Consider the following 13,641-nt stretch of genomic DNA (forward strand, 5'->3'; position numbering starts at 1 on the left):
CAGTGTCTTTCATTTCTACTACCCTAATGGGTAGTAAGTGTATACCTTACCCATTTGTGGAAGGTGTTCAAAACTTTTAACTGCAAAGTGTAAGACATAATTTAGGTAATTTATTAGTCTTTGTTTGATTTTTATTTATTATTGTTCCTGTAGTTCAAGGCTGATGGAAACAAGGAAGAGTAAAACCGTTCAAAGAAGAATGGACGGTTCTATTATGGTCATCTAAGAAATAAAAAGTCTATGGGGTAGATAGCTTCCTGGAAGCCCCAAGTCTGTGATGGGACCTCTAGGGACTACGTTAAAGCACCAGGACATAACTGGAGAAAGGAGGAAGGAGGATGAAAGTAAGTAATATGCTTAAAATCTTTTAAAGATAAGTGACCTTACTATTTCAGAAAGTGTCTAAATATTTTTGAAAATAATGACCCCAAGTTCACAAATTCGTTGTAAAATTAATTTCATAGTAACTTATTGTGGTACTAAATTTTCTTGAGGAGAGATTTAAGAACGTGTAAACCGCGAACAATGCACCCAGTTCAAGCAACAAAAATATTTCTTTTCTTACTCAGAAAACATCAGAACATAAATTTTTCAAGTTCATAATAATTTATCTGTATAATTATTCACAATCATTTGTCAGAATAAGAAAAAATAATAATTTTATTGATATTTAATATCAATTTATAAATAAATGGCAATGTACATATAGTGGAATTAATTTTAATGCAGTTTTAATACTTAACATTGCATAATACAGTTATCATTTAATCTCAAAAAGCAAATTAAAATTTTTTATTAATGAAAATAATAAATTTTTATCTCTTTTTTATTATTCTTAGTTTTTACTTATTCTCAAGGTGTCTTTCTATTCTTTTTTGTGATATTCGCTTAAGAAAAACAATTTAAATTATTTTGGAATTACGTAGTTTCTATAATAAATTCTATATTATGAGAAATCTATTTTTTAATGAAGTTAACGTTTATTCTAATTAAAACTTTTTTTAAAATCTAATTAAAATTAAATGACCACTTTTATTTCATCGATTTACAATTTAAAGTTTTGCCCGAAATAAAACACGTTTTCAGTTTTCTTAAAGACAAAAAAGTGGTTTTTTAAAATGTTAATACGTAAATTTATGGTTAGCTAACGTAAAAACTGATAATCGCGGAGTTTAAAATTGATTCAATCTGGGCTCACGAGATTAGTCAAAAATCGCTGAAACCATTTTTCAATTTTCAGCGAGATTTTTTTTTTTTTTTGTTCTGATGATTTTCTTTAAAACATGCATAGAAAGGGAATTTAGATCTAGAGGATTGGCCGGAAAGACAACGTCCCCGAGTTGGTTCTAAATAATTGGTCCGCCAATTAGAGCACATACTCAAGTTCTTCTGTTTGTTTCTCTGGTTTTAGAATTCTTTTGACTGTATGGCAAAGTATGGAGGTGTGGATTTTTTTTTCTGATTCGAAGAGCTTGAACTACGAGCTAAACTATCGCTTTACACTGACTCTGTATTTGCAGTGCTAATTGTTCTTCTTCCTGACAGAACTTACACAGCTGTTTAACTGCCAGGTCCAAGCAATGTATATTATAATTTATTCAATCTAAAATGTCCAGAAAAAAGACCGTATTTACTTACTTACTTCCCTCGTGCTACAGCCCGGGTCGGGGCATTGACCTCCTAATTGTCCCTATCCAAAGCCTTAGACCGCCAATTCCACGCGCCCAGCCTGGTTGCATCCCTTCCAACTTAGTCCATCCATCGAGAGCCTTCGGGCGTCCAACCTTTCTGGTACCGATGACACGATGATTCAAAACTTTCTCCGGCATTCTGCCGTCTTCCATCCTCAGAACATGTCCCACCTATCAGAGCCTATTAATGCGGATTACTTGCACTGCGCTGTAGTATCTTCAAATTTATCATGGAGCTCTTGATTATATCTCCTTCTCCATTCACCATTAACTTGAACTGGTCCGTAAATCCGCCTTAAATTTTTTTTTGAAAAATGACAATTTTTTGCTCGTCCTCTTTTTTGAGTGTCCAGCATTCTGAACCATAAGTTATTATTGGCTGAACTAAAGTTTTTTATAGAGTAGCCTTGGTTTTTTTGTGAAATTAGTCTGGAACTAAAATGTTTGGTAAGTCCGTAATAACATCTATTAGCTGACGCTATTCTCTTTTCAATTTCTTGGAGAAAAGACCGTACTATTATCCTAATTGCTGGAGTAGGTCCAGGCGTGTAGCTAATAAACTTATTCTCCTGCCTCTAGGTTTCCATGCACTAATTGCGAACCCATACTTTGATAACCACACTTACAAGGCACAAAGGGATTAAGGTACCGTGAGAACTACGCCGGATCTTTTCTAGGCCTTGCTAAACACTGCACACCAATAGGTCCATTACTTTTATTTCTAACTTGTTCTTCAGAGAAAATATATTCAAGCGGCATTCTTAGGGGATGCGAATTAATCACTCTTTTAAAATATCATTTTGGTATATTGTAAGATTCTAATAATTGTGCCTGAGACTAAGATCTATCCAAAATTAAGAATAGAAAGTCCATTAGAAGTACAACTGTTCAGAACGGCTTTTTAGGGTTTTCTGTTAACTTTGAAAAAGAAGCTAAACGGTTTTATTTTCATACTTTTTTTCTATCAATTTTTGAAACATTTGCTCAGAATATTGATTTTCGTGCGGTCCTGGGCAAGTTATCGCGCCCTCTTTAACATTGCTTTATAAAGTAACATCTGCGATATAGAAGTCAACAGTTTTTTCGTTCAAATTCTAATTTCCAAGAAATTTAAATGTGTAAACTGAGGAAATGAATATCGTATAGTGTTTAGATTTTTCTATATTACAAAAACCACGCAAGTAACACTAATCGTGAATACATTTTCTAGTTGATAGTGGTTGATAGTGACTAGTGACTGTCTTAAAAACTAAATCTACCATAAAAGGTAATTCATTTGATTTCGGCTTCTTTATCTCTCAAGGACTTAAGTAAATATTTGTTGTTGATAATATTTTTTGGTCTTTTGTATAACAACCTGTACTTTATAAGAACGCCAAATTTTCAAAATTGAGTTTTCGCGTAAAATATAGTTTTGAGGTCAACAAAACATGGAAAGAAAAAAAAGAATAAAATGTTTTTATCGTAAGGTCTTTAAGAGACCTTTAGAATTTTTCAGTCTAAATTGTTTAACACTAATTGATACATCCTTCATTGGTTCAAACCTTGGACAATAAATTGACCTTCACAAAATACAAATACAACAAATTTCAAAGCGTTCTAAGAAAATCTAGTAAAACACAGCTCTCTTATAGCAAATCTAAACAAATGCTCACGAAACGATCAAATACACAGAAATCTCTGCCTAACAACTTGTTATGTTCTTGTCCAGGGAAGGATGGTTTGACTCTTCTGGATCGCTCGGTGTACAAAGATTGACTGCAAAGAAAAAGCTGATAAACTTGCAAGGAACAACGTTTAATACATTATTCAGTAGAATTGAACCTGTCTTGGCCATCTTGAAACTTTTTAGTGACGATGATATCTGGAAGTGGAGGATGAGGGAATTGGAGTGGCTCTGGACGGAGGTAAAAAGAATGTCGTGAGGTAAAGAATTTTAATATTTATATTATTCCGGACACAGGTACTTGTTGGACCTGGGCGAGAAACATTTAAGAGTTCTATTGGTGGTCATGATTGGGCATCATGGTACTGTGGCAGGACATCTTAGGGGAGACCAGTACCATCTGCAGGAGTTGTGAAAACGGGTTGCGGAAAACTGCGTAACATTATTTTAAAATAGTATCTTCGCTTCCTTAAGCCTGGGTCTAATATATATTGATAATGGCCAGATATTAAGGAAGAATCTCGGTCAGTAAATAGTCAGTGATATTCTTAGACATTGCCCTGAGATCAGCAGATTGATTAGGACATTGTGAGAGCTTTCTTTTGAATTCTGGTGGGGGGATAAGTGCCTTTGAAAGTACAGGCCTCTGACATTTTTTAGGCCCTAGCATCTATAATAATGATAGCGAAAAATTCAATGATTTAAGAATATAGGATCATATTGTATTAAAACTGGCTAGTAATATTAAAAAATGCAAGAAAAAGCGAAACGTAAAACACCCAACTTTTTGCAATTTTCCCCAAATTTTCTTTAATATATAGGGCATATCTTCGTTTATAAGTGAAATTTTTTGCAAAAATTTTTGTAATTTTGTTAGGCAGAAAAAATGTGGGACAATTCAAGATGTTCTTCAGTACACCATGAAAAGAAAAAACGAAGAGGCCAAGAGGTATCCTCGATGAACTCCTCAACCTAGAGTGTCATCGATGTATGGCTCCTCCACTCAAGCCATTCTTGCTATCAGCAAGTTGCTAATAGCCTCACGCGAATGCAAAGGAAATCATTGCGTTACAACAATATTATAACAATTTTTATCTGAGAATAATTTGAATAAATTTAGAATAAAGTCCGTGTTGTATCAAAAATGAAAAGACGTAGACGTCCCATTTTTTTATTTTCCGCTTTCGTTCTATTGTCTCTTCTAATATTAATGTTTTAAACAATAACAATATTTTCCGGTTTTGGAGTTTTTCACGTTTTATCTGAAAATTATTCCAACAATTTATTTCAAAATTTTTCCAATTTACGCATTAATTACGTTTATTAGTAAACGGTTTATGGTCCTGATCAAAGTGTGTATGTTTGTTTAAACAAAGTAGCTTATATTTATGCCAATATTCACGTGTAGATCAAGTTTCTAAAACAAAATCTTAATATACATTTCATAAAATATAAATCTATAAAGAATAAACCATTTTTGAAAACGTTTGTTACAGAGAAATGAAAGATAAGCATTTTTGTTAAAACTCTGCTTATTTCTCTTTAACTCACGTACGCACAGCTTATATACATATATATATATATATATATATATATATATATATATATATATATGCAGATAAGAACGCCATATAAATTGACCAAGCGAGAAATTTTTTTTTTCAGTCTGCACGCGTGTTTCACATGATAAGGAACATTGCAGTTTTCTTTTTGTTAGTTTACATTTACGTCAAATAGTTCATCTATGAAAAAAAATGTGCAAATTAAATTATTTTTGTTGTTTAGATATTAATATTTATAATAAAGCATTCATCCGTCAACTTTTAGCAACAATATCTTGTGAGTGTACTGGTTTTTTTTTTGTAAACATTTTAATCTGTCAAAAAATTGAAAGTAAAACACGATTTACTGTCAACATTTAAAAATGTAAAGACTTTGTTTTGCACCACCCGTCTTAAATGCATGATAAGTTTTTTTAAATTTATTTATTTTCTCTTAATTTTTAAGAAAAGTACATATTGCGATCGTGACGAATTTTCGAGTTGGCGTTTCCGCCGGAAGTATTCGTTTTGAGGTCTCCTGAGTTCGAAAAAGTGCTTTTTAGAAAATGGTCTGCGGGGATGTGAACAAAATATCTCAAAGAAATAAAAACACTATAGAAAGCTGGGGGACTTTATATTTGGATTTGGACCCTATCAAGGATGACCTGACTGCCATCTAGCGATTAATATCCTTCAACTGGAATTATCACTGTTTTAGGCAATTAATTTTTGTTTTTTTAAAAAAAACGTTCTCTCAAATGGCTCCTTGGGTTTTCTTTAAACAAAAATTCTACTCATGGTGGTTTCCCAGGAGAATTCCATTATGGACACTTCTGGGTGAGAGGATTGAATAAGACTATTTTCTCTAATGGACCATTTGGATATAAAGTTTGGTTTTGAGCCCTACATATTATAAAGAAAGATGGTTAATTTTGTTGCAAAATGTTCCACAACCATTTTACCATTTTAAGTCAGTAGCATTTTACTGATTTGAGATTTTCTCTATTCTCTTAGCTTTAGAGTTTGGTCCATAACTTTTTCTTTTCGATAAATTTTTGAAGATTAATTCGATTAGGCGGACTATCGTTAGGGAAGTGGCTTATTATTCCCTCCAAAATACTACTTCACCAATTTCAATAAAATGTACGGCTCCGATTATCTTATATTATTAGGAGCGGTTAAATTGTATTAATTAAATTCAAAATACAAGTTCGAAGAAAATACCAAAACTCCTGGAAGTACCAAATTGCTGAGTGGATTTTCACGTTTCTGAGATTTTTCTTTTGGAAATGTTTTTTAAATTTCCCCTAAACTTCGTATTTTGTATCAGAAGTTTTTTTCTTTTTCTGAAAAATTATTAGACATTTTGAGGTGTATTAATAAAATGTTAGTTTCTATCAACGATTCCAAAATTGTACTTAGAGAATTTAGTATGAGTGATCACACCATTTTTTTTTAAATTTAAGACCATCTATTGGGGGGGGCTGATTGATAATAATTTTTTGATCAACTTTCCTACGGTCCCCTAAAATTAAAAAAAAAAAAAATCTGTAAACATTTACTTTATTCAAGTGAAAGGATTTAAGTTCCTTCAAATTTAGACTAAGCTATAAGCGAAATCAAGCCTGTCTAAAGAGAAACTCAAACCCCTCAAAACTCAAGTCAATTGATTGAAATTTGTTCAATAATAGAAACCACACATTTAATTTAAATATTAAGATTAAATTCATAAAATAAAATAAAATTTAAATATTAAATTTAAATAAGAACAGTTTTTCTTGGACTTTTTTTCGGGCAAATTTATTTTGTCCCAATTACTTGCTACTTCCCTCCAAAAATGATGTACACTTCTGAAGGATTGCTAAAGTTTATATTTATACTCTTGATAACGGTAAATTACAGAATAAATAACGGTCCCATTATAACATATTTCTCCTCTTAATTCATAATCCAGTTATTAATAGAGTTTTATAGTGCTGTGTTGTAACATGTAACTTATCAATCAGTATGTGAATATTTTGAACGTTCAAACGTGTTTTCAAAATGTAATTATTTATTTCGCGACACCAAAACACAAGTCTCATTTTGTAATTTTTGATTGCAGTAATTCTTGGCAGTCTAATAATTTGGCATGTTCATTATACTGATGATGTAGTTTACCACGTACTATTGTGGCTGAAGACTTATAGCATGAACCCTTGAATGGCCGTAATAAGTAAATTTCCCTCCTTCTTACAAAGCTCAAGGATCTTCCACTCGAGTTATTGTTGGTGTATGATCTTCTGTGGCCGCAGAGAGCTAAATATCTTATAACGCCATCTCACATGATGACAATGGTAATGCAATCATACAGGATATTATGAGAAGCCGTTTCCTGGCTAATTCTGGCCATACGTTTCTTTGGGTTAAGAAGATGATTTCCGCGCCCTGTAAAGAAACCTAGTAAACAGAAAAATCTAGTTCTTATCCAACCAAATGTCTTAGAAGTAGAGATATTTTTTTTTTTAATTTTTAATTTTCTTTTATAGGTAACTTATGCGTGATGTGTGCTGCTTCCAGTTTTGCTTGGATGGAACCGCTCACTCAATGGTTGAAGACCGAAGTAAATGCTACAACATCTGATATTTCGTGGTTAGCATCATCAGTTGAATTTAGTGACGTGGTATTTGTTGTACCATGTAGTTTACTAGCTGATAGGTAAAGAACTTCTTTTTTTTTTTTATTCAGGGTTATCTATTTAAAACGCACCAATCGCTAATAAGTTTTTAGAAAAGCCTTGAAAAACCCATGAAGAAAAATATGTATTTTTTTTTTTGGTCTAGTTTTCAAATTTTCTTCATTTCTGGCGGAGTTACGGCCAAAAAACTGGTCGGGGCTTCTTAAGGACTACTGGTTTTGCAATGATTATGAAAACTACATAAAACATTGTTTCGATATCCCTAATATTTTTGTTGAGATATCTCAGATAAAAATTACAATTTTATCTTATTCGTTAGAGGTTTTGGGTGGTCCTGTAGCTGCAAACAAAAATGTTATTTGTGACGGGAAGAACAAAAATAATAATAATTGAAGATTTAAAAAAATGTAGTGTAATGTAATGGTTGTGGGAGAATCAGGATAAATTTGTTTCATCATCAAATAAAAGCAACCATCACATCATGTTAATGTACCCCGTATGCGAGACTTCTTGACCTATGGTGACGGTAAAAGTATCTTGCCGGGAAGAAGAAAATACCACCTAGTGCGGTTCCTGCTCCTCATCTTCCCTTGCAAGCAGGAACCATGCGGTATACTGCTCGTTCAATAACTTCTGAAGTTATCCACCTGCAGGTTCCTATCCTTAAGGCCTTCTCTAGATCTTGGTAGAGTGGTGTACACCTCATCCTTTAAAACAACTCCAAAGAAAAAAATCTAAGGGGGTCAGATCGGGTGAATGTGGTGGCCAGGCTACGGGTGCTCCTCTGCCAATCCACCTGTTGGGGGAAAAAATCATCCAACACACTTGTATTATACTATGAAACTTTTGAGAAGGCTGAGATTTAATGAATTGTAAGCTTTTTTTCTGCCTAAACTTATTCATATTTAAATATCAATTTTTTTGAAAGATTAAATGATTTTTCTTTTTCTTTTTGGCGTTTTAGATGGGGTAGAAGAACCGTACTTTTGTTAATTGGACCTTTATGCCTCATATCTTGGGCATTGGCAGTGTTTACAAGAGGATTGATCTATCTGTATATTGTACGAAGTATTCAAGGCGTTATACTTGGAGTTGTGTTCTCTGTAGCTCCTATGTACACTGCGGAGATATCCAGCTCTAAAATTAGAGGATGTCTTGGAGCAAATTTTTCCGTTATGTGGTTTCTGGGTACACTGTACACTTATGCTACAGGACATTATAGTTCCTATCAGTACTATATAATGTATTTGGCAATAATACCGCTAGTATTTTTCATTACTTTTATTTTCATGCCTGAATCACCGCATTATTATTTCATGGTAAACGATAATACTAGAGCCGCTTCAGCAATGAAATGGTTAAGATCTGGCGAGGATATAAGTAAAGAATTTACGGTAACTCAAAAAGCAGTATTAAATGATATGAAACAGAAAGGTAGTTGGGTAGATTTATTTGCTACTCGTAGCGATAGGCGAGCATTTTATATTGTGCAAATTGTTGCATTTGTAAGATATATGTCTGGTTTAACTGCAATTATAGCGTTTGCCAGTGATACTTTTGCATCTGATGGTGATCAACAAATTAAACCTGAACAATTTACACTTATCATGGGTTCAGTACTTTGTATTAGTGCGTTTTTCTCTTCATTTCTTGCGGACACTGTTGGCCGCAGACGTTTGTTAATCTATTCAACAATTGGGGCTGCAATATCTAATCTATGTATTGCTATATATTTTTTTCTACAAGAGAAAACATCGTTTAATGTACAAACCATTGTTTGGATAAAATACTTAGGTGTACTTAGTTTTTGTATACTATCGAACATTGGTTTTGGCCAATTAATACAAACTGTACAGGCTGAATTCTTTCCAACTCATACACGTTGTATAGGAGGTGCTGTGACCGGCATAACTTCCGCAATATTTGCCTTTATCCATCTTAAACTTTATCACATTTTTATCGAAGTTTTTGGTGTTTATATGAATTTTTTAACATTTTCTCTAGTATCTTTAATTGGTGCTATCATGACAATTAAATATATACCAGAATCTGCTAATAAAAGTTTAGCCGAGGTTAATGATAATATTAAGAAAATAATTGATGTACCGTTAATAGAAGCTGTATAAAATTAACTTTAATTTTAGAAGACTTTGAAAAAAAGTAATTCATCAATTTTTTATGTCAAGGTACTTACCTTATTACCGATATTTATTTAAGTAAAAAAAAAGGTTTATATCAAAATAACAAAAAATTAACCTTCATTGATAATGGTAGCTTTTTACCCAAGTACTGTGATTAATAAGATATTTTTAACTACTTTTTGTTTATGTAAACAATGAATAGTGATTCTTTTAATAGAAGAAAAATCTAAAAATGAAACTGTTAAAATTTAAGACAAATTTTTTATTCCGTTTGAATTTGGATCTTAGTAGTATTGTACTATGAAAAATAGCAAATTAGTTGTTAATGAGACGGAATAACTTATCGTAAGAAACATCTCAAAATAAATGTTCACGTGTTTTTCTTCACGAAAAAATCGATTAGACTTTTTGTTACTTAAATCGCCGAGGGCATCTGAATTTCGTGTCAAGCAATTTTTTTTTGTTTCTTTCTTTCCAACTTCTATATTTTAGGAAACAGGTGGTAAAAACCTTTTTTGGCGTGAAAAAACGGAATTACTCAGATTGGCCAAATAGCCTTTGCTATCAGAAACACGGAAAGCCTAGAGGTACAAGGAAAATTGGGGTGCCTGGAGCCTGGGGTGCCCAAACTTAGGTAGTAGGCATTCCTAAGGTGAGGGATATACGTATTTTAAACTTAGAAGAGTCTCTAGAGTACCAGAGTGTGTGGTTTCCTCATTATTCTGAGGTTTCTGCAGAATGAATGGCCTCATGAGTGAAGGGGTCTCAATAGATATATTTTAGTTCTATTTCTAGATCTATACTAATCTATTTCTAGCATACATTCTTCCTTGAAAAGAAAATTATAGGAGTAATTTTCAAGGAAACTTTTCTTCTTGAGAAATTTAATTGGTAACTACTTGTTAGTTCCTTGGGAGAACTTCAAAACTTTTATTTATGGGTGAAAATTTTAAATTTTAAAACCCCCACACTAGACTTAAAAGAACAGAACTGAACAGACGCTATCGACTACTTAAAAGACTCTTAGACAACAGATCAAAACTCTCTCTGGACAACAAAAGACTAATTTATACAGCTATTTTAAAACCCATTTGGGCGTATGGAATAGTAGCTGTGGGGTTCAACCAAACGCTCCAATCTTCAAAGGATTCAATCTCTACAATCTAAAATTCTTCGAACTATTGTAAACGCTCCATTTTATGTCTCCAACTTGACTATACACACTGACCTTAACATCCCTTTTGTCACACAAGTCGCTGAAAACAAGATACAGAAAACTCCACTTCAACCTGCAATCTCATATAAATCCTCTAGCTAAAAATCTTTCTTCTAGAACTCTTCCTGACAACCCGGACAAGACGCCTTAAGAGACAGTGGCCTCGTGATCTCCTCTCCAGCGAAGAGAGTGGCTAACTATCTAATTATTTGGGAGTGTTACCACTGGGTAACTTCTCCACTCTTATACTTCTGTTATTTGTCGTTACCCTGTTATCACTGTTACTTATAGCGCTAACGCGCTGATTGTAGCAAAAATAAACGCAAAAAAAAAAAAATTTAAAAACATTTTTTCACAACAGTAAGAGAAATTTAATAATCATTTGACTCAAAAAATATGATTATTGTTCATCCAATCAATCAAATACCAAAGTTTGGGTTTTTTTTAGCTTTATACGAACAGAGATTAGGGATAATTTATCTCCTTATAATTATATTGATTGTTTTTATGATGTTTTCTTAATCGTGTTATTCACTTTTTTTTAAATAAATTTTTGCTATATTTTAATCTTGGAGTTTTCTATATCAAGCGACCCCACTTGACATTTGACCATTCCGGAATCCCATTTAAATGCACGTACGAGGTTCTCTTTAAGTGATTGCTTTACTTTTAAACTTACAAAACTACAATCTATTAAGAGCTAATGATGTTTTATAAAACAAACAGAATTTGTGTTGGATTTTTTTGTATTTTTATATTTAAACATGAACAAGAACAATAGAAATGTACAAGAATGTAACGTTGGTGTTCATTATAACTTTTAAGTTTTATTACTGTGAAATATTTTATTGTTTTATTCAATTATTACTACTGTGCAATAATAGTTTATCACTTTTATAATTCAGGTACAAACATGACTGAAAAATATTTTTTTTATTAATAAAAGAAGATTTTTATAGATATATAGTTTTTTTTTGTATAACAATTTAATTTGAATGTTAAGACTCCTTATAAAACCATAAACTTCATAAAAAAAATGTGTGGTGAGCTGCTTCATACGATTTTCTTATTCTTTTTTTCCAAATATTAGGTAATCCATTTGAAAATTCTTCCTGATGGAAATACGCTAATTTGGTTTAACGACTACTGTTTTTTGTCAAATAAAGCTTTCTGACATTATGCTTACTCTAAGTATAAACTCAATTTAAAGTTGTACTTTAGATTTAGATTTGTACTGGTACGGGAAGAATTAGATTCAGAAGCTTAGTAATATCATCCATTGTCAAATAGCTGGTAAAGCGCCTTCATATAATATCATTAGGTCAAAAATTTTCGAATAAATTTAACTTACCTTCAAGACCGTAAGCGCAGTAGGAAATGAAGATATTGAAAGCTTATTAAAACAGGGTGCAACATCCCTCTTAAATGGCACAATCCAACCGGTGCTTAAGCCTTCTGCAAAAGTCTCAAAAAAAGCTGGAGGAGGCTAGCAAAGCTAAGCTAATAAAGTGCCTTCTAGGCAAGCTTAATTAAAATTATAATTTAATAATTGAAATTGTATATAAATATGCTTATTATTTAATAAATTAAAAAGTTAAGCATAATAATTGAGGGAAAATAAATAATTGTAAAAAGCAGTCTAAAAAACAACTAAAATGTTGAAAGTAATGTTGTAACCAGGGTAGCATAAAAATACCCAAGAATATAGCATTATCACCGGATAGATTGGTAAATTTAACCTGACAGGGTAAAGTCCATCCAAATAACGCTACCCGCGGAGAGCGAGGTGAAGCACTCCGCTACCAGTGCTCCCTGTGTATGTATCTCCTCTCTTAGTATAGCAAATTATTGTCCCTATTATTATTATCTCTTAAAGCCACTATTGTACATAATGTATTATATATCTAATGCCTTCAATATATAGAGCTTATGGGAAAATTAGAGTGATTTTTGGTGCACAGATACGGATCCCTCCCTTTCTCATCTGGTCTGGCCGAGGAGGAAAAATTTATTATTTTATGACTGGAAAAGCCAGGTAAGAGAAAAATCTTAGTACTTTCTAGGCTGGAATTTTCCGGTTCATAATGTAAAAAACAAGTTTAGTTTCGGAAATAATTCTTTTAAAAATGTTTATGTTAACATTATTATAAGTCTATAAATGTGCATCCTTTAAGAGAATTTGAAAATAATATTTAAAAATATGCTTTTTTTGATTACAGTATTTTCATATTGAAGCCTAATATATGATAGATGTAATTTCCAGAGCTAATCATTGATTTAGTTCACAAAAGTAAGGCTATAAAATTAATAATGAATGAGAAATGGTTATTAACATTTGCTTAAAAGTTGATTTTATTTATTTTTAGATCTTACTTAATTGTAATTGCACTAGTAAAATGAAACAATATGGGAAATTATAGGGACTTAAGGGGTAATCTACGGGAGAAGCTCTCTTTGACAGGAATACAAAGTTCCTCAGTAAACGAAGGAAGGTCCAAGGGATTGGTTGGGCATTCATACCTTCTGAAGCAGATATAGGTTACCTGGTTTTGTAATTTTATTGCTGGTAAAAAAAAAATTTCTGCAAAGAGAATTAAAATTGGGATTGAATTACTAAAATTGCTAATTGGAAGAATATCTTTAGAATAGTATGTTTGTATTCTTTATATCATTATTATTATTATTATTTTTTCAGCCATTACCGCAGTA

The 13,641-nt window shown here is 32.2% G+C and overlaps 1 protein-coding gene across 7 annotated transcripts; it reads left to right on the forward strand.

Annotated features, from left to right (window-relative positions):
- Positions 1–176: 176 nt before the first annotated feature.
- Positions 177–11,052, forward strand: LOC141455645 (facilitated trehalose transporter Tret1-like). 7 transcript variants are annotated; one of them, XM_074130873.1, is made up of 4 exons: positions 177–344; positions 3,403–3,598; positions 7,427–7,595; positions 8,540–11,052. In XM_074130873.1, exons 3-4 carry the CDS (start codon positions 7,441–7,443, stop codon positions 9,699–9,701), a joined length of 1,317 nt encoding a protein of 438 aa, XP_073986974.1. In that variant the 5' UTR covers positions 177–344; positions 3,403–3,598; positions 7,427–7,440; the 3' UTR covers positions 9,702–11,052. The 7 variants fall into 7 exon arrangements, with proteins under 7 accessions (XP_073986974.1, XP_073986968.1, XP_073986971.1 ...); XM_074130870.1 differs by lacking the exons at positions 177–344; positions 3,403–3,598 and adding exons at positions 5,040–5,196; positions 7,003–7,234; XM_074130871.1 differs by lacking the exons at positions 177–344; positions 3,403–3,598 and adding exons at positions 5,241–6,789; positions 7,003–7,234.
- Positions 11,053–13,641: the final 2,589 nt, after the last annotated feature.

Source organism: Rhodnius prolixus, unplaced genomic scaffold (genome assembly GCF_049639745.1).
Source record: "Rhodnius prolixus isolate KJV_2025 unplaced genomic scaffold, Rpr scaffold_4, whole genome shotgun sequence".
Lineage (NCBI taxonomy): Eukaryota > Metazoa > Arthropoda > Insecta > Hemiptera > Reduviidae > Rhodnius > Rhodnius prolixus.

What these genes read in the sequence shown, in the direction of transcription:
- LOC141455645 (XM_074130867.1), top strand. Translation starts at nt 5,112, where the DNA reads ATGTGCAAATTAAATTATTTTTGTTGTTTAGATATTAATATTTATAAT. An exon ending in ACTTTTAGCAACAATATCTT is followed by an intron (nt 5,197 to 7,426) that starts GTGAGTGTACTG and finishes TTTCTTTTATAG; the next exon opens with GTAACTTATGCGTGATGTGT. An exon ending in TGTAGTTTACTAGCTGATAG is followed by an intron (nt 7,596 to 8,539) that starts GTAAAGAACTTC and finishes TTGGCGTTTTAG; the next exon opens with ATGGGGTAGAAGAACCGTAC.